Source organism: Onychomys torridus, chromosome 10 (assembly GCF_903995425.1).
Source record: "Onychomys torridus chromosome 10, mOncTor1.1, whole genome shotgun sequence".
Lineage (NCBI taxonomy): Eukaryota > Metazoa > Chordata > Mammalia > Rodentia > Cricetidae > Onychomys > Onychomys torridus.
The window spans coordinates 65,329,307-65,354,656 of record NC_050452.1 but is presented as its reverse complement, the minus strand read 5'-3'; the positions used below and the strand labels follow the sequence as shown (position 1 = coordinate 65,354,656).

General features: G+C 35.8%; 1 protein-coding gene across 2 annotated transcripts in view; it reads right to left on the bottom strand.

Moving 5' to 3' along the window:
- Positions 1-574: 574 nt before the first annotated feature.
- Fbxl5 (F-box and leucine rich repeat protein 5) overlaps positions 575-25,350 on the bottom strand; it is a 37,413-nt gene continuing 12,637 nt past the window's right edge. For both annotated transcript variants that reach the window (XM_036200564.1, XM_036200563.1), the window contains exons 4-11: positions 23,700-23,886; positions 21,017-21,199; positions 18,461-18,586; positions 16,329-16,477; positions 14,625-14,707; positions 12,982-13,704; positions 6,384-6,532; positions 575-1,360 (exon numbers count right to left, since the gene is read on the bottom strand). In XM_036200564.1, the coding sequence (XP_036056457.1) occupies positions 1,284-1,360; positions 6,384-6,532; positions 12,982-13,704; positions 14,625-14,707; positions 16,329-16,477; positions 18,461-18,586; positions 21,017-21,199; positions 23,700-23,886 (1,677 nt within the window). In that variant the 3' untranslated portion in view covers positions 575-1,283. The remainder of the gene's footprint in view (positions 1,361-6,383; positions 6,533-12,981; positions 13,705-14,624; positions 14,708-16,328; positions 16,478-18,460; positions 18,587-21,016; positions 21,200-23,699; positions 23,887-25,350) is intronic.

The following is a 25,350-nucleotide window of genomic DNA, read 5'->3' as shown; positions in this document are numbered from 1 at the left end:
AAATATTTCTAAAAACTATAAATAAATAAATAAAAATTTAAAGATGTTAAAGTTAGCTGCTTGTACATGTGCTCAGCCCTATACCAAATCTGTAGGGCTTTGTTTTCAAATGATAGTGAATCAAAATGCAAACTCTTGACAACAGGGTGATTCTTCAAAGGGAATGCCAGTAGATATGCCAGTGTTTAATTCAAATGTCAGTTGAACTGCAGAGTGTTCCAAAACTCCCGAATATGTTTCAATTAGTTAACATATGCTTCACTCTTTGACACAGTCAGTCTCCCCAGCTCTGCTCCTTTCCAAACAGGCAGGAAATACTTACCACAAAGAAGCTGATTGCAGAATTACTTCCTTTCACAGCTTTCTTTGCACTTAAGAGGAGAAGGAAGGAAAAGAAGAGGCAGGGCACTATTTTCTTCATCATGGCATGCAATTACAATTAATTTTAAAAAGAAAATTTAACTCAATAGTATCTAAAACTGCTAATGTGTCAGTCATAATTTCATGGCGCCTCAAAAGAAAAACATTTAGTAAACCTGAATTCAGAGTTAAAATAAAATCACAACACAAGATATTGCTTGGTAAAGTTCTCAAAGTAGATTTTTATTTATACATTTCTTCAAACAATTGTGGAATTTTTAAAAATCCCTCCCAAATTCGACAGTTTAGGGACAGTAGTGGAACCAGGTGTCTAAGCAAATACAAATAGACAGGTGCTTTTGCTAACTCACTGAGCAAACACCGAGAGGCCAATTTATTCTACAATCTTAAAGAATCTCTTTTCTAGATGTGTTTGTATTGGCCCCTGAGAATTGTTCAAATAAAGAAAATGTTAGGGGAAAAAAAGAGATTCATTTCTAAAATGTTCAGTCTTGAAAATAAAACTTCACAAAGTGTATCAGAAAGGATCTGCAAAACTTGGTACAGTGTTTCCACATAGAGAACCAATAACCTCCACTGACTAAAATGCAAAAGAATCTAAAAATACTTTAAATACCATGGCATTAGTGATATTCTTTAAAGCATTTCATTTCAAAGAAACCAGTAAGACTGTTCTCACCCTAATAAAAAATCCTAATCCCATTCTAAAACAAAAATATATTTTGTAAGGAAAAACAACACTGTACAGTTTACTGCTAAATTAAATTTCTGAGACTGTAAGAAATGGGGCCAACACAAGACACACCCAAAAGGGGGTTAACACAAGAAATGTGCTGTAAGTAAAGTGCATGAAAGGAAGCCTGCTCAGCTAAATGAAGTAGACAAAGGTCAGAAGTCAAGGGTCATTCGCCAGAGCGGCAGCAGGCTCGAAAACCACACTGCAAGTTCTGGCATCCACTGGCGGTATCAGCATGAGGACCTGTATGAAAGTAAAAAACATGTGAAAGGAGGAACTTCCTGGAGTTCATGCAAAGTAGTTCTGCCAACTAATCTAAAACTGTGTCACCGACATCACACAAGTAAAATCTTACAGTAAAAGCATTAAAAATTCAAACACAAATTGCCAATACTAGTCTGATTTCATCTAAAATATCCTCCATGGAAGATGGAACACAAATTCCCCAAGATTCTTACAACCCAAGAAGAAAAGGAGACAATCCACAGAAACAAAATTGCTAGATAATATAAAAACAAATTCTTTGGGCATCCTTCCTAGAAACATAATTAACACAAAGCATAAAACCCCATCTGAATTGTGTCAACTCAACAATAACGCAGTGCAAACAATTAGAATAAATGTCATATTCAAAGCTTAAAACAATACACTATACAGACAGGTGCAATGTATGTAACATAGTCTGAGCATTTGTAGATCTCTGAATGAAAACAAATGGTAGCTTTAGATGAAATTACTTCCCCAAACTGAATGCAAACTGAGTGATTATCAAACATCTAGAATATAAAATGGTGATTCACTTACAAACACTAATCAAACACTTGTGGAATAACTAGGGTTTTACCCAAGCTGCCCTATGCGACCCCGACACTAGATAAAAGATCAAGATGTATTCAGGAACATGGCTAAAAATCAGAAAAGTAACAAAGAAATCTCACAAAAGTTAGAGAGTTCTCTGAATAAAATGATTTTCATAGGGAAAAACAAATGTAGAAGGGTTGTTTTTAGCATTTCAAAGACTCAGTGTAGCTGGCAGACTGAATTAAGGAGGAGTTCTTTATGCTTTCACTGGGAACCCAAGCCAAAGTTTGCAATTATGATACATAAAGGCCAAAACAAAATGAAAAGACAAAACAGAACTTCAATACAGAATGTATCTAATGAACTTAACATCGCACTGTGATCTCCAGCTTAACTCAGAAATACAGTGTCCATTTACATCATTCTACTTTTTAAGAGCAGCAGTACATTGAAGTACAATGAAGGTGACTATGCTAACACTCCTATGAGACAGAAGTCGGGATAGGTGCAACTAAACATAGAATACATGTATCACCAGAAGTTAAGCATTTCCTTTTAGTCCTAAGACAGCACATATAAAAGAAAATGAAGAATTTCTTAGGATAAAGTCACTGAGATATAATGTTCATATATTTCACTATGTAAATGGCAAATTATCTTTAAGAAAAACACTGAATTTCACATTTATGTGTAAAATTGCAATCAATTATAATTTCACTTATGTTTACATATTTAAGACTGACAGGCCTGGAATTAGTTTCCAATAAGCGAAATGGACATGACATACGACACACATACACACACACACACGTTTTTGTGTTTCTCTGTTTTAAGATCCAAGGCCTTATATCTTCCATGCTGGCTTTAAACTTCTAGGTTCAAGAAATCTTTGTGCCCTAGCTTCCCAAGTAGCTTTTACTTTTAGTGACAGAAAGGTAAAGAAAAAATATTATACTGAATTCTGTAGGAAATTCCATATAAAATTCAGCATTATTAAAAGGCCTAAGAGAAAAAAACAATCAAAGCCAGAAACAGTACTCAGCTGGTTTTTAAGGGAAAATAGTAAAGGGGGCCTCAACAGTACAATTGGTCAAAGATACTAGTCTCCCACTAGACTAACAATTCAAATACTTCCCTTTAAATATCTGACTTAGCCAAATAGCTAATATATCAGGCTCAATTATAGTAAGAATATAGAAAAGTAAAAGGTGAAATCTCCTCATTGTTAAAGCAAAGAATACTATGTGTTTTATATTTAGATAAAAAGAACTATAAAAGTAGATAATTCTGTTTATAAAAATGATGTTTTTCCTCAGTTTTAAGTACTATATATTACTCATGCTGTGAGTATGTCTTCACTTACCTTCACTTACCTTTAATTCCTTTTTAACTTAAATTAGAAACATAAGAGAGCAAATCATCTGAGACTGTGACCTCCAGAACTATGAGCTAATCTATCTTAACTGCTAAATTATGCACAAACTGAAATGCAAAGCAGCACAAGAAAGTTTACTAACATTGTTCAAATGTTCTTCAGAGCTCAAAACTAGGCCATAGAACAACTACTTTAATGATAAAGATTTGTGAAAATATTATGGCTAAGACACCTTGAATATCCAGGTCAAGTAACAATTTAAAAATCATGGAGAATCATTCAGAAAAATCAGAGTGTGTGTTTGGCATCGGAGCTTAGTACAGTATCTTGCTCAAAGTAGAAATGGAATAGCTGATGGCTAACACCTTTGCCAATGTCTGCCAGTGCTTAGGATGCAGGCCATTCTTCCTTTTCATTCACTATTTAATCTAATCTACAAATAACATTTATCAGCATTAAATTCTTATATCTAATAATGTAGTAATTACGTAGATTTTCTTTAACAAAGTACGTTTTAAATTAAATGTTCCTTTCAAATATGTGTGCTTTCTCATTATTCTGAATCATGTACTAGATTGTAACTACTTTCCAAAATAGAAATGAGGGCTCCTAACCCTTCAAGTATTTCCTGTACTATGCCAATGATGTTACCTTTTACATCTGGGTACAATTTTAGGTACTTCTTTTACAAAAAAGACTGACTCAAATTATTGCTTTAAGAGCAACTACCAAGAATCCTAGAAAGCATATGAGAAGTCACCCTGTAAACTTTAAAGGATTTCCATTTCTTCTAAATCATGCTCTACCAAGAAAGTAAATTTAGTATTATTTCAAGTACTGTAAATACCTTTCAAAACTTTAAAAAAAAATCAGATCTCTCAATTAAAATTTTCTACTGAAAATTAGAAATAAAAATTTCTTTTAACAAAGGCGTAAATAGCTCCTTTGGAACGCCAACAGTATATATTCAAAACAGATTAAGATAAAAATATTGAGAAAGTATAAAAAATTTTAAGCACTTAACTTTTTCACCTAAATATTTAAGAAGTTTAAAAACACTTAAGTACAAAATAAGTAGGCAGATAGCAAAATTGAATTAAAACTCAATACTTCCCACCAAAATATCTATATCCACTAAGCAAAATAAATTAGGTTATGAGATGTTTCCAAATACAACCTATACTGAAATTATATAGGCAATTCAAATGTAACATTCAAATAAAATATTTTATTTAAAAAGTATATATTAATTTGTCTTAAAATGCATCCTATATGCCTTGGGAAACTTTCTTTTTTAAAGCTGTATTTACTTTTATTCTTTTAGATTACATGTCTGTGTATGGGTATATGTGCATATGAGTGCATTGGCCACAGAAGCCAGATAGTGTTGGATCCCCTGGAGCTGGAGCTACAGGCAGTTGTGAGCCGCCCACAACTGTTGGGAACCAAACTCTGGTACTCTGTAACAACAATGAGTCATCCACATAACCACTAAGTCATCTATCCAGTCCCCTATGGCTTTATTTTTAATAACAAAAACTTCCATTCATGAACATCCTTTTGGTTTTTTTGTTCAGGTAGGTACAACCCCCTTTCCCCCCCCAAAAAACCCATTCATTTCTTTTCCCCACTGCCAGCAAGAAAAAGCAAAGATACTACCAAGTTGCTTTTGTTAAGAACATGTCAGCTCTTCCAGAAATAAAAGAGCTGATATCTCTAGTCTCATTTATTTTAAGAGAAATCTAAATCCCAAGCAATATGAAATTATCTAACTTCTCTGTATGCTAAAATGTTTTTCTTTTCTTTAGTTGCCCTGGCTCCTGTCAATTGTTCTCCCTGAGATAAACTCTGATCTTCCTTCTCATTTTAGAATAACTGGGCTCTCAAAAACAACAGTATGCAGTGTAAGATAAGCACATAATAGAATGGAGCTGTTTAAATTTATTTCTAGTTATGAATACAGGATGATTTGTTTTGTTTATTAATAAGTGAGGAGCAGCTTTATTATGCTTCTGAACAATTCAGTTTCTACTAAACACGATCAAATGCCTAAAGAACAAATATAATTTTTTTGTTTTGTTTTTTTCAAGACAGGGTTTCTCTGTGTAGCTTTTCGCCTTTCCTGGAACTCGCTTTGGAGACCAGGCAGGCCTCGAACTCAGAGATCCACCTGCCTCTGCCTCCTGAGTGTTGGGATTAAAGGCGTGTGCCACCACCTCCTGCATGCTCTAACCAACAGACTTTTAACTGAGGGGGGGAGTGGGTTCTTTAAGATGGGGTCTCACATAACCCAAGCTGGACTTGAAGCAAGGGATGTCCTTGAATTCCTGACACTACCTCCTAAGTGCTGGGATTAATTATAAGCACAAGCCACCACTCTTGGTTTTATGTGGTGCTGAGGCTCAAACCCAGAGTTTCATGCATGCTAAATAAGCACTCTTTCAAACAGCTACATCCCCAACTCCTTCTTCATGATTTTCAAATTGGTTTAGAGATCAGGAATCAACTTCTAAAACAGTATAGGAATTTTGGTCATGCCTAAGGCATCTCAGTCTTTTCTCAATACTGCATAATCTACTCTCTTCAGTCTTGAGGGAGATTAATATGAAACAAGACACAGGGATCCTGAGGAGTTTACATTACCAAAATCTTCCTTTGTCTATCTACCACACTGGATAAAGCAGTGCTGTGAGAAAATGAGTCTGTCATTCCTAAGAAATCAGTGTGTCTAGAAAATCAACACTCTTAAATTGTTAATGGTGAGTGCTAGAATACTACAGTGGAAGTCCCAAAAATCTTAAAATAATCTTAGTATTTCTATAACAACTTGTCATTTTAAAATGATTTAAATTCTTACATGCCAAAAAGTCCATTAGAATGGATAAGAAGTAAGAAAAAACATGTAGTATTTTGATTTTATATCCTTAGAGAACCAAATCGTTTTATTAAATTTAAAGGAGTAAACTTGAAAGCAAGACAATTTGTGCAATTGGGAATCTAGAAAGCAAATAAAAACTATAAAAATTATTAGAACTGCCAAAAAATTGTAAATGCATTCTTCAAAGTTATCTCTCTGTTAAAAGGCATTACCGTTAATGTTGTCACAGTAGTAAAAGTATTCATCATTTAGGGAAGGACATGCTGAGACCAAATCCTGCAGCCCTGCACCAGTTACAGTAAGACAGCCAGAGAGATTAAGGTGCTCCAAGTAAGGCAGCCCTCCTCCCAGAGTCAAAACCCTGCAAGAGAAATAATGTGACAGTCAGGAAATACTAACCTTTGAAAATTTTAATATTGCAATGGCCTACTAGATCAATATTTTACAGATCTCTCAATTAAAATTTTTTATAAAACACCGATAACTGACCCATCCTTAGGGAGAAATATATCTGACTCAAAAAACTGTTCTAGATTTTTTTCCTGAAGACTCTAGTAAATAAGCATACAACATCTTGCTTTATAAGAACATTATAGTAACTCAATTCTCACATGAATTCACTGAGACCTAAAGATGTACTGTCCAATTCCAGGTGCACAATAAAGCTTAAAGTATGACTACATACAAACTCCTTTTTTTTTTTTTTTAAATTTTATTTTATCCTGGCATGGTCAGACAGCCTGGGAATTGAACCTGGGTCCTCTGGAACATCAGTCAGTGCCCTTAACCACTGAGCCATCTCTCTCCGAAACTCTTTTACAAAGTACATGTGACCATGAGGGTGGGGTCTGAAGCTAAAAGACCTAGAATCCAGTGTGGTCTCTGATTGATAGCATAAGGTCAGCAGGCCATAAAGTACCAATGACATCTCCCCAAGGATGGTAATGGTCTAGGGACAAGAGAGTCTCAGATAATCTTTCTGGGCAATTTAGACGAGGTCTACCTCCACAGAGAGCAGAAAGGTCACTAGGTCATTAACAAAATCCACCCTGAGTTTTTTGGATGGAATGCAGGTATCTGATTTTTATCCCTCCATTGGGGAGACACCCCTGTATGATTAACACTCCTGGTTCTCTTAGTGCCTCTCTATGAGTACAAGGACCTCCGTGCCCCCAACAACCTAATAATTCCTACACACCCAAGAGAACTGAAAACATGTTTATACCAAAACGAGCATATAATTGTCCACAGCAGCATTAGTCACATGAGACAAAAAGCAAAAATACCCCAAATGCTCACTAATGAATGGATAACAAAATTCAGTATATCCATATAATTAAATGTTATACAGCTATGAAGTATAGACATGTTATGATCTGCATGACCTTTAAACACATTATAATATGTGGAAAAAAAAGCAAACATTAAATACTGCCATTTAACAATAGGTAAACCTACAGAGATGCTTGGTAGATGAACTGGCTGCCAGCAACTAAGGACAAGGAAGAACTGGAGTAACTAGTAGTAAGTATGGGCTTCTATTTGGGGGGGATGATGAAGATAAATTAAAAGGGGCTTAATGATGGTAAATTTAATAGTATGTAAATTCACTTCAGTGTTTAAAAAGAAAACCTAACATTACATTCAAGTATAAAAACCACAATAGAGATTAAAATATATCAAGAATAAAATTGAGAATGTCAAATTGCTATGCAATAATTAAAATATTAAAACATGAAAACACGGGATAACTGGAAACAGAAGAAATAAATTAAGAAACTAATATACCAAATTTAGTTTTAAAATTAATGCAGCTTAATAAATTAGGAACCAGGCTGGGGATTTAGCTCAGTGGTAGAGCAAGCAAGTGCAAGGCCCTGGGTTCAGTCCTCAGCTCCGAATAAACAAACAAAATAAAAAAATTAGGAACCAATGTCAGAAGTATGTAAACTATTATGGAAATGAGAAAGAACTATGAATTTTTGTTGTTTTCTGAGACATTCTTGCCAGATAGTACTGATTAGCCTAGAAGTCACTGTGCAAAACAGATTGTCAATGAACAGCAATTCTCCATCTACTACTTCCTAAGAGCTGGGATTGCAGGCATATGCCACCACATCTAGCCAGGACAATGGGAATATTGATACTCAGGGAGGACACTGAAGGCTAAGGATTGAAAAGGGCATGTTTTAAATCTACTTTATCTTATATTCTAATTTTAAAGAATTCTTCCCACCATTTTGTCATCTCTCTAGACATCAGGCTAACAATGATAGTTGATCAGAATCTACTGGTTTGACAGGAATGAGGGAATTTTTTTAGACAGGATCTCACTATATAGTTTAAGTTGGCCTTGAACTCACAGAGCCAAGGACAGTCTGGAGTTCAAAATTCTTTTGTCCAAGCGTCCTAAATGCTGTGATTAACTGGTCCAAGAAAGGTCTTTTAAAGGAAAAAAATACTTAAAATTCACTAATTCATACAGTCTAGGAACTTTAGCAGTTCACAATAAAAAAAAAAAAAAAGTACCCTTCAAAGGGTAGTCTAAAAGAGCTCAAATAGTGTCTGAATGCAAAACAAATGGAATGAAATGTAAAATGTTTCTATTAAAAGTATGCCTAAATCAATAATCTGTACAGTCACTGGCTTTACTGGCCCTTAGTGTGAAAACAAACAACTTTGAATACAAACAAGCAATTATAATACCACATGAAGAATACTCTTCTGGAAATACCCAGAAAGGTTTTGAGAGGTCAAAAAAAGGTTTCACATAATGGCATATGGCATATGCTATGAGAGAATAAGGAGAATTTAGACCATAGTACTATGTTACAAAGAGAAAATTCAATTAATAAAGACAAAAGAAGACAATGGCATAAAAACTGAGAGAACAGCTGTTTAGGGATAGAGTGTGTATGTGCACGCATGTCTGTGTGTGTGTGTGTGTGTGTGTGTGTGTGTGTGTGTGTGTGTGTCTTTAGGGGAAAGAATGAGTAGTAAAAATTAAAGATATCAAAATTACAAAGGTTTTTAAAAGCAAAGGCTATAAAAACGGCTTTAATCAAAGGTAGTATAAATCAATGAAAGACTAAGAGGTATAGTAACAAACGGCAAGAAAACATATTCTAGAAAGATCTCCCTCATCTGTGTCTTGTCACAAATAACCCAAGTACACCAGAAGCAAGCTGAAATAACAAAAAGACGAATAATAAACAAATTCTGCCCTCAACCAGGGAAAGGTGCACTTAAACAATTAATAAAGCATACAAAGAGAAGAAAAAGCCACAGGAAAATGTGTAAGTTATCAAACTGGTGCAAACAATAGTGATTCACAGAGAGTAATTATTAAAGAATAAAACAAAGTCCCAAATCCAAAACTGTTAAATATAAAAACAATCTGGGAGGAAAAATGCATCAGTCAATACAAACAGAGCAATACCTGATACAATGGTAGAGCTAGTAAGCAGCAACTTTAAGAGTTTTGAGATGTCAGCAGATAGCCAACTAAATGCCCTAACCATTAGTCCCTCCCCCAAAGACAGCAAGAAAACCAAGAAAAACCACACTTTGATGAAACCGACACAAGTAAAAGGACCAGTATGCCAGAAACTCTGAAGACTGCAGGGCTCAGAGCAGCCTCATTCAGAATGAAAAAGGATATCTCATCTCCACAGCCAAATCTACAACCAGCAACTAGGATGAATTTCTTATTGTAGGGAAAGGGGAAGTAAGGACCTCCAGCAACCCCACAGCACCTAGAACACTTAAAGTCCTCATAAGTATTAAACAGAGTTGACAGAGCTAACCAGAGACCACACAGCTGTGATATGCCACAGAGGGAGCCAATACTGTGTCCCATCTCCTATCCAAGCAGCAACTACATTATATCGTTTGGGAACCAAATACAACTGCTTGAACATGCCCTGCACCAGAGAGAAGTACTGATGGCATCCTTCTATCCCTAAGGTTTTGTGATTAGAGTCACCCCTGCTAGTGGCCCATGATCCTGAATTCCAAAGAATGCTCTTGTCACCATGATTACGCCCCATACCTTGGGCAAAGTAGTACCCTGTCTCCAGAGAAAATGGTGCCTTGGTCATGTTAAGCATTCATATTACTATTCCCAGATTGAGATGGCACAGTCTCCTGTGGAAACTAAAACCTAGGCCCCTGGGCCTATGGTGCTGACAGGTGCCTCGGAGTCAGTGACATTAGTTTGGGTTTTATTGTTTAATTTTATTTTATATGTATGGGTGGTTTGCTTGTGGAGGCCAGAAGAGGGCATCGCATCCTCTGGAACTGAGGTTACAGAGGCACGTGAGTAGGTCTGGACATTGAACACAAAAGCAGCAAGTGCTCTTAATCACTGAGCCATCTCTCCAGCCCTAGACACCAGTTTTTTGAGGCACCAAGTCTGCCTCAGAGATGGACCCCCTTCCAAGACTCAAGCACCACACAGGTTTCTGCAATCTTAGTTCAGAATAGCTGCTCTCAGAACCTACACTCTGAATATGGCATCTCTTTCTAGTCTGACATGTCAAAGTCAAATGCTGTGCAGCAGGTCTCTGGAAGGTTTTGGTACGTGAATAGTGGCTCATCAAAGGGGTGAAAGAAGGAACAAATGACAAATTGGTATGAATGAAGATTATGCTGTTTTAGGAGCAGTTATCTCCTCTATAGTAAGCTTTGTAATTTCTCCCTTACAAGAAGTATACTGAAGGTCAAGATTATTCATACAACTCAAGGCCTTTGAGCAGCCTTTGAGAGGCAATGGGTATGTTACTCTCCTGGAGCCTGTAAAAGCCCGAATCAGGCTCGAGTGGCAAGCCTGGGATGCAAGTGCACAACTCTGCTCCCCCTTATTCTATCCTGAGCCAGAGCAAGCAACATAAGCTGGCCCTGACAACCCCATGGGAGGTGGCAATATCCAGCATCCCTACAGCAGCACTCTAGGAGGAAACAGGGTGACTCATGAAGAATGTAGATACCCACAGCTTAAATAAAGTATACCTCATATAACCATGCTCTAGTATTCAGCATTGTATTTTTGATGAAACAACTGACATACAATGGAATATTTTCACACTGTATGTGAACTTACTTTTAGCTGCTGCATCCCATGACCAAATGGCACTTAGAATGAATGGCAGTGGGCCTTCAGAGATGCTAACAGCCTCTGTGAAACAGTTTCACTATGTGGTGCTACACTGAGTGTCTTACAGATTTTAAAAAGCATCTGGAAGAATAGTGTAAAACAACAGAGTTTGAATGAGATGGGAATTGTGGCATAGGTCTATAATCCGAGCACTTGAGAGAGAAAAGTCGGGATCATTGGGAATTCAAAGCCAGTTTTGTATACATAGTAAATCTAAAGTCAGCCTGGACTACCTGGAATAATGGGTAGAAATAAATCCCTTACTCCTTGTGGTAGTTTGAATTAGGAATGGCCCCCATGCAGTCATGTGTTTGAATGCTTGGCCCATAGGGAGTGGCACTATTAGGAGGTGTGGCCTTGTTGAAGAAAGTGTGTCACTGTGAGGATGGGCCTTGAAGTCTCATATACTCAAGCTACACCCAATGTCGACCTGCACACCACCATGTCCTGCCATGATAATAGACTAAACCTCTGAACTATAAGCCAGCCCCAATTAAATGTTTTCCTTTATAAGAGTTGCTGTGCTCATAGTGTCTCTTCACAGCAATAAAACCCTAAGTAAGACATTACCCCCACCTACAGGCCTCCACAAAAAAAGACAAAACAGTTTGAAGAAAGGCACTTTACACATAGAGAGAAAGACACTCTTAAAAGTCACAGTACCCAAAATGGGTTACCTCTCTATACTTTGTCAGTCAGGGATGCCACTACTAGTTTTATTTAAATAAATGTAATGTGCCTACAAATTGCATTCTATTAAACATTTGCATTTGCCTCCACTAAAAAAGGGGGGGGGGGGCAGAAGACAGGCAATTAGTATACTATGCTAAAGATTGTACTTATAGGGCTGGGATGTTACTAAGCTGCTAGCATTCTTGCCTAGCATACACAAAGCTCTAGGTTTGATCTCCAGCAGTGTCGAAATTGGATGTGATATGCCTGCACCAAGTCGGTACCTGGTACCTGCAGAGGACAGAAGAGAGCACTGTACTAGGTCACCTAGAACTAGAGGTACAGAGGGTTTCAAGCTCTCATAAACTCCCATGTAGGTGCTGGGAATAGGATTACAGCTAGTATGAGGGCAGCCTGGGAGAGAGTGACACCTTAGCTCAAAATAGCAGCAAGTGTTGTCTTTAATCTCAGCACCTAGGAGGCAGAGCTGGGTAGATCTCTGTGAGTTCAAAGCCAGACTGGTCTACAAGGCAAGTAGCAGACCAGTCAAGGCTACTTACTGAGACTGTCTCAACAACAGCAATGAGCAGATACAGATCAACAGCAATTTGGGTCACTAGCACTTCACGGCTATAAAAATCACACCAAACTCTAACAGACATGCTTTCCAAAGTCCTCAATATAAAATTTACTTCTGTAATGTCCTTGAGACAATAACCTATACATCTACCCACCAAAATGTATTACAAAATGTAATATAGCCAATTACTAAGCAATTAAATTTCTAAATGTATATTCTTCTATATTTCACAATGTATTTGAACTAAAATGAAACTTTGTGTTGGATCAGAAACACTACTGCTCCCACACTTTTAACAAGTCACTTGCTTAAATAAGTCATGTAAAACTGAGATCAAAAATATAATATTCCATCTGAGAATAAGAATATGGCCACTTCCTAACAACTGGAACTGATTACTCACCTGAGACCATGGTCTGTGATCTGATAACATCCAGACAGACTGAGAAACAAAAGTACTCGTCCAGTCTCTTGGTCAGACTTTTCACTCCCCGAATAAATTAAGTCTTTTTCCCTGGGCAATGTAGTCCTTAATGCTTTTCTACACATTGCAGAAGTCGCTGGGAGTGTAGACATAGTCCTTAGAGCTGTCCCCGTGCAACAGAATGAATGGCCACAATATGCAAAGGCTGGAGAAGCACAATGCTGCTGCCAACAGACACTAGTCCTTAATCCCACAAAGTCCTTACTGTAACAACCAGACGAGGAACAACCAAAGTTGGAGGCTGTTTCCATTACACAGAGACTTTCAACATTTCTGTGCTTCCATTCTACAGCATCTTCAATATCAGCCAAATCTTCAGCATCTAGCATCCACACGTAAGGAGAAGTGAAACTTTCAGAAGACACAGGTTTAGTCCAAGTGTGCTCATTGTCTATTTCTTCGCCAACTCCTCTGTCAGTTAAACTGTGCAAACAGGCATACTGCTTGGGGGATTGCATGGTAATGTCTTTATTTGTCCATGGAGTTGAAGTAGCCTTGCCTGCACTTTTCAAAAAGCTACTCTGATGAGATGTCAGAACTCCAAGAGCTCTAGAAATCTTCTCTAGAGCCATATCTGTGATTTTTTCACATCCAGACAGATCAAGATGCCGAAGATTCTGGCAGCAACCAAGCCAAGACCAGCTACAAGAGGGAGCAAGACTATTAAATTCCTCAAAAGCATTAAACTATACACACACACACACACACACACACACACAGTGAGAGAGAGTGAGAGAGAGAGAGAGAGAGAGAGAGAGAGAGAGGAAGAAAGAAAGAAAGAAAGAGAGAGAGAGAAAAGCGTTAGAATTATTTTAAAAACAAAATCATCATTTAAACATTTCTGGAATTTCTATCATCAGGGAATATTTTTAGTGCTAGGAATACAAAAAAGATACTAAGGCAAGTAATTAAAAAACAAGTATTATTGCTAACCTAGTAAAGGATAGGATGAGAGAAAGACATGAATAGAAGAGACTTACGTTTTCTGTTCTAAAAGTGAGCAGTAGAGGAAAGGCAGCACACACATGAAAAAAGGAACTACTGCATAATGAAGACATAAAGGAAACAAACTGTAGAAATGGGTAGAAGAATCTCTCTCTTCCTCTGAAATAAGATATTTCAGAAGTTGGAAGAAACAGGAAGCTAAAACAAAAAGAAAACTAGTAGCCTCCAAGAAAGAATCGTTTGCAAAGAATATGGCTTGAACAAACCAACTAAACTAGAAAAACCATTAATTAAAAGGGAGCTTTGACAAAAGGCACTAAAAACTGAAATAAAACCTTGAAAACAGTTAATAGTGATCTAGACAGTTACAAAGCAAGGTTCATAAGCTTAGGCATGACATACAGATGGCAGTACCAATGTTCTGGATCAGCTGCCATATGTGAACAAGAAGCAAAAACTTGGGAGTGTTCTATCAAGTTACAGCCATACATGGCAGGAATTTAGTAGGAATATAAAATAGTATGAGTAAACAGTGATTATACAAACAAGAAAACGGAGAATATTTTTACTGATTTAATGTCAAAATTCATTATATTTAGATATTTAAAATAAATAACCTGTCAAATGCAGAATCAGAAATGTCAGTCTGGGTAAGATCCAGATGTTCCAGGTTAGGACAAAGCTCTAAAATCTGCCTAACCTAAGAAAGAAAAGAAAAGTCACCATGAGGACATGTAGAGCTTTAGTTAGATAAGCAACAGACAATACCAAATATAACTCACTGTTTTTTGCTAAGTCTATATGCATACTGAAGAAAAAATTCCCTCAAAGAACATGTTAAAATAGACATTCTCTATGCTCAAATTCGTTTTTGGTTTGTATGGTGTACATGGAGGCCAGAAGTTAATCCCCACTGTTTTCTTCCTTCATCATCTCTCCCTGAACTCTAAGGCCACAGGTTCTACTAGTGCAGCTGCCAATGAGCACTCGGTGGTACAGTTTACCGCCAGCTCTGGGTCTGGAGCCATGTGTACCATCAACTATCAGAAGCAGTTCTATCAAAGCAGCACATAGCCTAGAAACCTTTTTTTTTTTTTTTTTTTTAACTAGCAAAGGCTAAATCCACCATGCAGCAGAGTAAAGTGTTGCTTATAGATTCCTTATTCCTGCCATACTGTAGGTCAGATGCACATGCCAGAAACCCGCCACAGTAGCTCAAACCGGCAGGCTGCCATTAACTTGAGAGAGACAACTAGGAAGTTCTTTTTAGCTTTGTTTTAGAATCTTTTTTTTTTTTAGGTTTTAGGTGGAAATTCTTGCCAACACGTTGGGCGCCATTTGTAGTTAAGAGTTTTCCTGCCTGGCCCATAGTCAGGACAAATCTCTCTTACCCACCAGTACCACAGTAGCTCAGACCCAAACAAGAAAACACACAGAAACTTACATTGTTTAGAAACTGTATGGCCATGGCAGGCTACTTGTTATCTACTTCTTCTATCTTAAATTAACCCATTTTTGTTAGTCTATACTTTGCCACATGGCTTGTGGCTTACCAGTGTCTTTACATGTTGCTTTTCATGGCGGCGGCTGGCGGTGTCTCCTCCAGCCTTCTACTTCCCAGAATTCTCTTCTCTCTTGTCCCGCCTATACTTCCTGCCTGGCCACTGGCCAATCAGAACTTTATTTACACAGAGCGATATCCACAGCAGAGCACCAGGAATCTGCTGTCTCTGCACCATTTTCCCCTGCCCCCCACCCCAGCACTGTGGTTACAGACACATGCCATTATACACATATCTGTGCGTGCTGGGGATCCAGACTCAGGTCCTTGTGCTTGCACAGAAGACACTTTACTTAAACAAGCCATTTACCTCTCCAGTCCCTGAGCTCAAATTTCTAGTAATCTTCTAAAAGATTCTTAGAAATTAGACCCTGAAAAGTCTACCTTTTTAAGGACTACCCAAGGAGATCTTATATAGGAAGTCTTTAACTTTTATAAAACTGGTTTCATCTTACTTGACCATCTTGCCATGCCTTACATGTTATAATAAACTATATAGAACTAAGACTCACCATTTTACATCTATAAATCCAAATAAATGATTTCCTGCCTAATTTCAGTTCTATTATTCATAGCACAGGCAATGATTCCTAAGCTACAAAGAATACTCTAAGAAATGAAATTATATGGAAGCAAGCAGTGTACATCTACCCATGGGAAGACACTGTTCTTTCCCTCTTAAATAAACATCAATAAGCAAATCAAAGTTGTCTCACTGCTATTTTTCTTAATACTCAAGCTAGTATTCATTTGTACATACCATTTTGCTGGAGACTGCAGAGCTGTATGCTAACACTAAAGTTTTTACAGAGGTACCAACATATGGCAGAACATTATGAATTAAGCCATGGAGTAAACGTTTTTCCATTTGTGCAATGCTGATAGCAATCGACTCCTCTGCAGACTCTTCTGTAAAATGAATTCAAACATCTAAGAACTAGATACACCATTGTAAGTAGGCCACCCAAAGGATGCATCAAATACTAGATAGGAAATACTCTATGCTGCCCTCAAACTCCCTTTCACAAGCAATTTCACTTTCAGACAACAAGAAAAAGTTCTGAAGAGAATTCTGAATAGTCAAAGAACTGTAAAAATTCTTCAGAGACTACAAAGGAATAAATGGTCTACAGATTCTTAAAGGTAGCATCAGTTATTCTACCTAATTAAAAAAATACAGAGCTAGAAGAGCTGTGAAACAACTCCATTCACCTAATCATCATGAATCTACAAGCAAAAGAAGACACTTTCACTCATAAGAATTGAAACATGAGCATGGTCCTTTGCACTTGATTTAGCAATTTCTATAGAGCTTGAATGTTTATAACAAGTTATACCTCTCTAACAAACGAGCAAACTACAGCTTTAGTATGACACAGTATTTTCACAGGATGGGTGAAGGCCTGAGTTTAAGCCCCAATATTAAGGAAAACAAAAATTTCTACAACTCCAATTTTATTAAAAAAAAAAAAAAAAAAAAAAAAAAGCATATTATAAATGGACCTAAAATCTTTATCACCTTTCAGGATCCTATCTTTACTATACTTACCTAAACTCCTAACCTGAGTTATCTAAGCACAAAGCAGATTAATATATTAAAGACTTATTTAAAATAAAATAGAATATAGTAGCTAAAAGGAATCTATGTGAAAAGAGTAACAGCTAAATATTTTTTCAAGTATTTTATAAATACCTTAACTTGGTATTAAATGTCCTTTACTTGGACACTATCACTAAAAATCACTTCAGCAAACCTTATTTATTCCACCACACTTTTATTCCTAATTCATTCTTTTCCCCCGTGGCCCTCCCTACCTAGGTGTGCTTTGTTTACTATAAAATCTAAAATACACACTCTACTGCCTGCCACAGATAAGCATATGACTGAAGCTAATGAAAACAACGAATCTCTTCCTTATTAAACAAATTTTCAAACTCCTGAAACTATACCAAAATGTTCTCTCCTCAACTAATGAATATCTCAAACACATCAGCTGCTAAAGTAAAAGCACTGTAGCTTTTATTTTCAACAAACATCATCGACCAAACTAGCTTACTTTTTTAAATTTCTCATTTATAAGTTTTTCACTATTTTATGATCTTTTAGAAAATACTATGTAAAAGAGTATCTAAGACAGAATCTGCCTTCCTCCTCTATATTCCCAAGCATCATCTATGCATCTCTATTACAGGATTTTCACTATGTACCTTGAAGGAAGAACTATGTATTCTAAATTCTCCCTTACTTCTATTTATTTAACAGTAGGGATCAATTTTTATCTACTATCAAACTCTCCTTCTTACAGTACTTAATGGGGGGGGGACCCCAAAACTGTGCAGGACAATTAATCTTCACAAATGATTTTTTTTTTCTGTAGTGCTGGAGACTAAACCCAGGGCTTTACAATGTTATACAAGTGCTCTACCGTAAGCTACACCAACCCAGTCTCTCATACATATTATTTCTTAACTCTACAATAACCTTAAGGCAAATATATGACTTTAAAAACAGACAAAACATTATCCTGTCTCCCCTCAACCACAGATGACTCAATAAATTCTGATGAACTGATTAACCGAAACCCTAAATCATATATTATAAGCTGTGAAGCACTATAATGAAGACAGTTTATAGCTACATAAAAATAGCCATCATTTTCTGACTTTGCCATTTTAATATAAAAACACAAGAGAAATCACTCTATTTTAAAAAATACTTCTAACAAGAAATTCTAAATTTACTTGTTGTTCCTTCAAATTCTTCAGAGAAGTAGGCTTTTTAAAAGTCTTTAGAAAACATAAAATACCTGAATTTTGAGGCTTAATAATTATGAACTAGAATGTCAATTATTTAAACATCATGTAATAATTTTCATTCCAAGCATGAAATACCAGATTCATCTATATCAGCATCTTCATCCCATTCCTGAAAAGCACGACTTTCATCTTTCCTACTTCTCACCCATTCCTCATCAGGCTCAGTATCAAGTTCAGTGGCAGGACCACTATACCAGTCACCTATACAATGAATAAACAAGAGGAACACAGTCAAATTAGATATAAGGTTATTATAAGAAAGAATATCCTATTCACATCTGAACTTCAGGCAATGGCTGCTTTTAGAAATATTTTTTTTAAACTACACATATATAAACAAAGGGTTCAATTTAAAACATACAAAAATAATTATGACTATGTGAATTCAATTAATGGTAATTACTAACCAACAGTATTTCCCAGAGTAACCTTTCCCTAAAACTAAAGAAAAAGAACTTCAAAAGCTTACATAGTTTGCTGTATACTTGCCATGTGTCTGTTCTCTTGGAAAAGTTTTCAATGATACCCTTTATAAAAAATAAGCTTAATGATCGTAACTCAGTTTCTAAGAAAATAATTACCTGTATCTCTAGATGCAATTTAAAAAAAAAAAAAAAAAAAAAAAAAGACTGGAAATGGAAATAACCTATCTTTTTTTCCCTACAATAACTTCACTTTGGATACAGTAATAGCCTCATTCTGATGACAACTAATGAAGTGTTCTGTAGTGACTGGCCAGCAGTGCACAAGTAGGTACAAGGGGCACATGGGCACACTGAGGTAAAGTGAAACAATAAATGTATAGATACTACAATTACAGTACATGTATTACATTTCAAGAAGATAGAGACAATAACATCAATTTATGAAATTCTTAAGATTATATCTACCTTAGGGTTTCTCAACCTAGACACCACTGACATCTAAGGCTCGGTAATTCTTGGACTTAAGTTGCTAACCTATGGATTACAAGGTGCTTAGCAGCAATCTAGGCCTCTACACACTAGAGAAGTTGGTTCTCAACCTTCCTGATGCTGCAACCCTTTAATACAGTCCCTCATGTTATGGTGACCCCCAACTATAAAATTATTTTCATTGCTACTTCATAACTGTAATTTTGCTGTTATAAATCATAATGCAAATATCAGATGAGACCCATGAAGGGGTAAGACCCACAGATTGAGAACCACTGCACTAGATGATGGTATAATAACCAGAACTAGGACAGGCAAAGATGTTTCCAGACTGTAAATATCCCTGACGGGGACAAAAATATTATAAACAAAAAGAATTTTTAACCAAAGGTTTGGTCTAAATATGTTAAAAACAGAAAAAAAGTGAAGTAGCATATTTAAGATACAGTGTCTTCATGAAATCAACACAGCATTATCACCTTTGATGGTATTCACACCATCACTTGGATCTGTCTTAATTCTTCATTAAAAACAGCTAAACAAGAAAAAGCTGACGTATTCATATGCGTTTTTTTATTTTTTTTACTCAAATTTTACCATCCGACAAGTAATATGAAAAAATTAATCCATACAAAAATAATAATTCTGATCACTCCAAAAACACTAAATATCTAAGAACATCTTATTTTAAAACTACCTCAGAAGGTGCCTCTAATTCCAGCACTAAGGAGTGTGATGCAGGAGGATACAGATTATGAGGTCAGTTTAGGCAATAGATTAAGAATATTTTTCAAAACATAGTGCTGACAAATGAAAAGACAGGTGGACCTCTCTGAGCTCCAGGCCAGCCAGAGCTACATAGTAAGAGTCTGACTTTTTACTGAATAAACTGTTTTTAAATAAGACTCAAAATTTAAGAGTCAAAATTTTGTTAAGAAATATGTATTTCCATTGCAAAATGTCCTATAAGGGGAAAGTATATAACATATAAAAATTTTAAACGGATCCTTAAGACACTTTTAATTCAGCAACAAAACAATGTAGTGCACAATAGCTGTAAATATGTCATCACTATTTTACATGGATATGAGAAGAAAAGTTTCTCTAAACCTTCAGCTGTGAATGTAACTTAGCACAATGAAATTAATGTAATTTAAAGAACAATACATTAGCCATCACTGTAAAAAGCTATGTTAAAGACAAAACCAGAGTTGGTTACTTACAGCCATGACCAAACAAGAACTGTATGTATCTCACCTTCATATTTTGTAAGAACTGAGTCTCTATTTAAAATACTTAAATAATCCAATTATTTAACAGTTCTAAAAATCAATTACATTTACTTTAAACTTTTTCTATTGAAAAATTCTAACCATGGTCATATATACAAAGATATAATATAATGAATCTGTGTACTCATTTTTTATCATCAATGATTATCAACATTTTACCAGTGTTTTTTACACTCTGTCTGACACATTTTTTTCCTAGTTATTCTAAAGGAAACAGTAGCAATTATATAGTTTATTCACAAACACTTCACCATTGCTAGCTCTTCTAAAATATATACTAAAACCACATCAACTATAAAATCTGGTTTTTGGCCAAACCCTCAAAGTTTCTCTTCCCTGGCATTACAGATTAATGGCTGTGAGTATCTGTCTAGAAAGGCAGACTGAAGTATTTTTTAAACCAATTGAAAGTCCCATTTACCTACCTCTGGCCCAATGAACAGGGTAAAGATGTTTCCACAAAGATCCTGTTTTTGCCAGCTGAGACCACTTAGTACTGACTTGACTGCATCGACACAATTCTTGAGGATTAAGATAACTGAAAATGGACAGCATTACCTCAGGAGGAAGATGGGTTATACCTGTAGAGTGTTCTGACACTTCCGCTTCTGAAATAAAAAAGAAAATCTTTAACATTAAGGCTACGTGAGCAATGCAGTAAGAAATTATAATCACGCAAGTAAAAGCCAGTGCCTGAAGTTAATTCCTTCCCGCTTGCAACATGTGAAAAGGAAATAACACGTATTAGAGGTAACATGGGGATGTTGAACTTGTTAAGAACCCGTAGGGTTAAACTATCATGGCCCAGATCATACTTCATCAGTGGGAGCTACAATAATGAACACAGAATTGACTTCCTCTTACAAAGGCGTCATAGAAAAAACAATACTCACTTTGTAGTATAAACAGCATCATTTAAAAAAGGAACCAAACAGGTTATACTGCTTTAAATCATCAAGCATATACTCAGGCAGATTATTAGATCTACAAGCATTGTTAATGACACACATGCTCATATTTTCTATTCATGCACTAAGGCTCCTGTTAGTTCCTTCCAATTTTCCCTCTTTGATTTTGACATTCCATGTAAAAGGTCTATGAAATCTGATTTTTTTAATGTACAAATGCCTCAACCTATTTAAACTATGTGCCAATTCAATAAGCATAAATGTCCCTAGTGCACTGGTAAGAACGCATTTGTTATTAAGTATTGTAGAAAGTCACTAGATAAACAACTTCCTATGATCTTGTAATGTGGTAGCATTTTTCCGAAAGAAAAATGAAAATGGAGTGTTAAAGAATGAGTTGTCTCCAAAGTACTATAAAGAATTTGAGAATCTTGTATATCTGGTTCTTCACAAAGAATCTTATACAAACACTATGATCAAACTACTTTAAACTGACACTTTTGAAATGCCAAATATTTTAAACATAATGCTGCTATAATTTGCTTTGAAGGGGAGGGAAAATTAAATGTGTGTGATGCTTTTAAACTCCATCTTATAGTAACAATTAAACAAGACATAACAGGCTTTGGTGTGGTATCCAGGACACAAGCTGTATTTCAAGAGTAAAGCTCATAAGCTTTATGGGTTTAATCATAGCTTCAACTTATAAAATTATTTTTGTTTAAACATGAATCTGACTACTTTAGTATTGGAAAAATACCAATTTCAAAAAATTTTACAGGAATAACGTTGTCATTAGATATCTAGAAGCAGAAGAATTTCTGCTAGACTAAGGATGCCAACTATTTGGGTTCTTCTGTTTGTTTATCTTTTGTCTATGTAGCTCAGGCTGGCCTGGAATTTGCTATGTAGATTAGGCTGGCCTCAAACTCAGAGACTTGTCTGTTTCTGTGTCTCCAGAGTGCTGGGGTTAATGGTGTACACAATCACGCCTGGAACCAACTACATTTTTAACATTTTAAAAAGCAAAGCTATTGAGATAAAAATAAGGAAACAGTCTATTAAAAAAGGTAAGCATCTATTTTATTTGCATTTCTTGTATGAATTCTTAAAGTAACTACACAGAAAAGCTTTGCTTTGCTTCTCTCTCATACTCACTATCCTGAACATTACTGGAGCTATACTAAGAGAATGATAAACATCAGATGAAAATAAAATTATAAATGTTCCTTTCCTTAACTCAAAATGAAGTTATATCCCCAATAAGTTAAATTTGTCCAGGAACAAAAGTGCATCAAAACCTAGCAACGACCACAGCTGTTGAGCTGTAGAGTATCAACTGAACAACATGAATGACATGGTTGACCCCTGGAATGGATATGGTTGACAAAAACTATGGCTCACTGCTGCCTAGCACTCAGAAATTTACTAAGTTTTATACTGCACATAAACTAGGCTGAAAAAGGATCAAAATGCAAAACTGAAGTATATAAATTACTTTCATGCCATTATAAAGTTCAAAAATTCTACATTGAATCCTAAGTCAAAGGACAATGCTTTTAAGTAAACTGACTTTGAAAACTGATGAAAATACACAAAAATAAAAGATGGCACTGTAAAGCTGGAGAGATGGACCAGAGGTTAAGAATACTGGTTGTTCTGGAGGATCTAGGTTCCATTCATAGGAGCCACATGGTAGTGCACAACCAACTGTAACTCCAGTCCCAGGGAATCTGATGCCCAATTCTAGCCTATGCAAGCACTGAATGCACATGGGATATAGACATACAACAGGCAAAACACCTATATACACCCATATACATATATTAGAAAGAAAAGAAAAAAATTTAAAACTGTCGGTATGATCAAGAGAGCTCAGAAAGCTGTCTGATACGGTAATACTACTCTGAACATAGCAGTCCTGAATTTTCAATGGTCAAAAATAGTACTTATTTTATACCTACAAATTTACTCAAGAAACACTATACTACATGGAACCCAAGCCTACAAGATGGAAGACTATAAACACTAAATTCTACAATAGAAACTACTGTCCTCAATTATATTTTTAAGTAAAAATAAATGGCTTAAACTGACTAAATCTGAATTCAATTGTTTCTTAAATAAAATCTATAATTTATAACAAAATGTCAATAACACTACACTAACAAATTGTTTTGTCAAAATTGATGAGTCTTACCTGTATCTGATTTTTCATCCACAGAATATTTGAAAAATTTCTGTCGCTCTTCAGCTTGATTCCACAGGCTGAGACCTCTAAGGAGTTCTGCGGTGTCCTTCTGAGAGCAGTGCTGTGCAATCACTTTCTTTTTGATATCTTTAAGCTCTTCATAGGTAAAATATTCCATTAACATGGGCTGGAAAACCTAAATTTAAAAGAATTTATAGGGAAAGATTTTCAATTTACTCAAAACCCTTTACTAATGGCTCAAATTCAGTATTATGAACATACGTTTCAAAGAGATAAAAATTATAATTATTACCACTAAACGATCTAATTTTTTTTTTTAGCTGAGGATCGAACCCAGGGCCTTGCATTTGCTAGACAAGCACTCTACCACTGAGCTAAATCCCCAACCCATTTTGTTTTGTTTTGTTTTTAACTTTTTTTTTTTTTTTTTGGTTTTTCGAGACAGGGTTTCTCTGTAGCTTTGGAGCCTATCCTGAACTAGCTCTGTAGACCAAGCTGGCCTCGAACTCACAGAGATTCACCTGCCTCTGCCTCCCGAGTGCTGGGATTACAGGCATGCACCACCACCGCCCGGCTGAAATTTTTTAAAGAATATTAAAAAAAGGACCTTTTTCTATGATTTTGCAGGCCTCTATACAACTTTAAAGAACAGGTTTTCATGTACCAAGCTTGTTAAATAGTCAATCATTTTGTTATTTATTGTTAGATATTTAGCTCAATATCTGCCTGTGGTGGTTTGAATAAGAATGGCCCCCATAGGATCACATATTTGAATGCTTAGTCATTAGGGAATGGCACTATTTAAGAAGGATTAAGAGGTGTGGTCTTGTTGAAAGAAAGGCATCACTGAAGGTGGGATTTAGGGTTCCAAAGGGCCATGCCAGGCTGTATATGTGTGTGTGTGTGTGTGTGTGTGTGTGTGTGTGTGTGTGTGTGTCTACAGAACAGGATATAGTTGTGTAATATAATATATATACATATATATATTATATATGTGTACATATATATATTATATATACATACACACATATAATTTTTTCTTCTCTTTTTACCCTACAGGATCCTTTACACACATATTATAGCTTCCAATTTGGTGTTTTTATGGCATTCCTGAGTGTGCAAACAAATGGGTCTCTGATTTTGCCTTCTCTTTTCCTTCTTTTTGTTTGGTTTGTCCAATTCTGATGCATTAAGATTTTGCTTTATATTATATTATATTATTATCCCATAGAAACCTGTTTGTTTTCTAATGAGACAAAAAAGGGGTGGGGATCTACATGGGAGGGGAGGTAGGGAGAAAAAGGAAACCATAACCAGGATATATTATGTGAGAGGAAAAAGAAAAACTTATTTTCAAGAAAAAGAAAAAAAAAAGCTTAACCTTGATTTAAGCACTGGATACTTGTTACAATATAAAAACGGATGAGATACCATCAAGTACAATGAACGATCACCAAATCAATGCTTCCCATTCTGGGAAGAGTTCAGAAAATAGGTTGCATTTCTTTTCATTATCAAGCCAATTATAAGGTGAAACCATAACTGCAAATCACAATATATGATTTACAGCTTAAAAAATAAAAGTATCCAGAAGCCAAAAAGTTGGCTTAGTGGGTAACAGTATTTGCTACCAAGACTG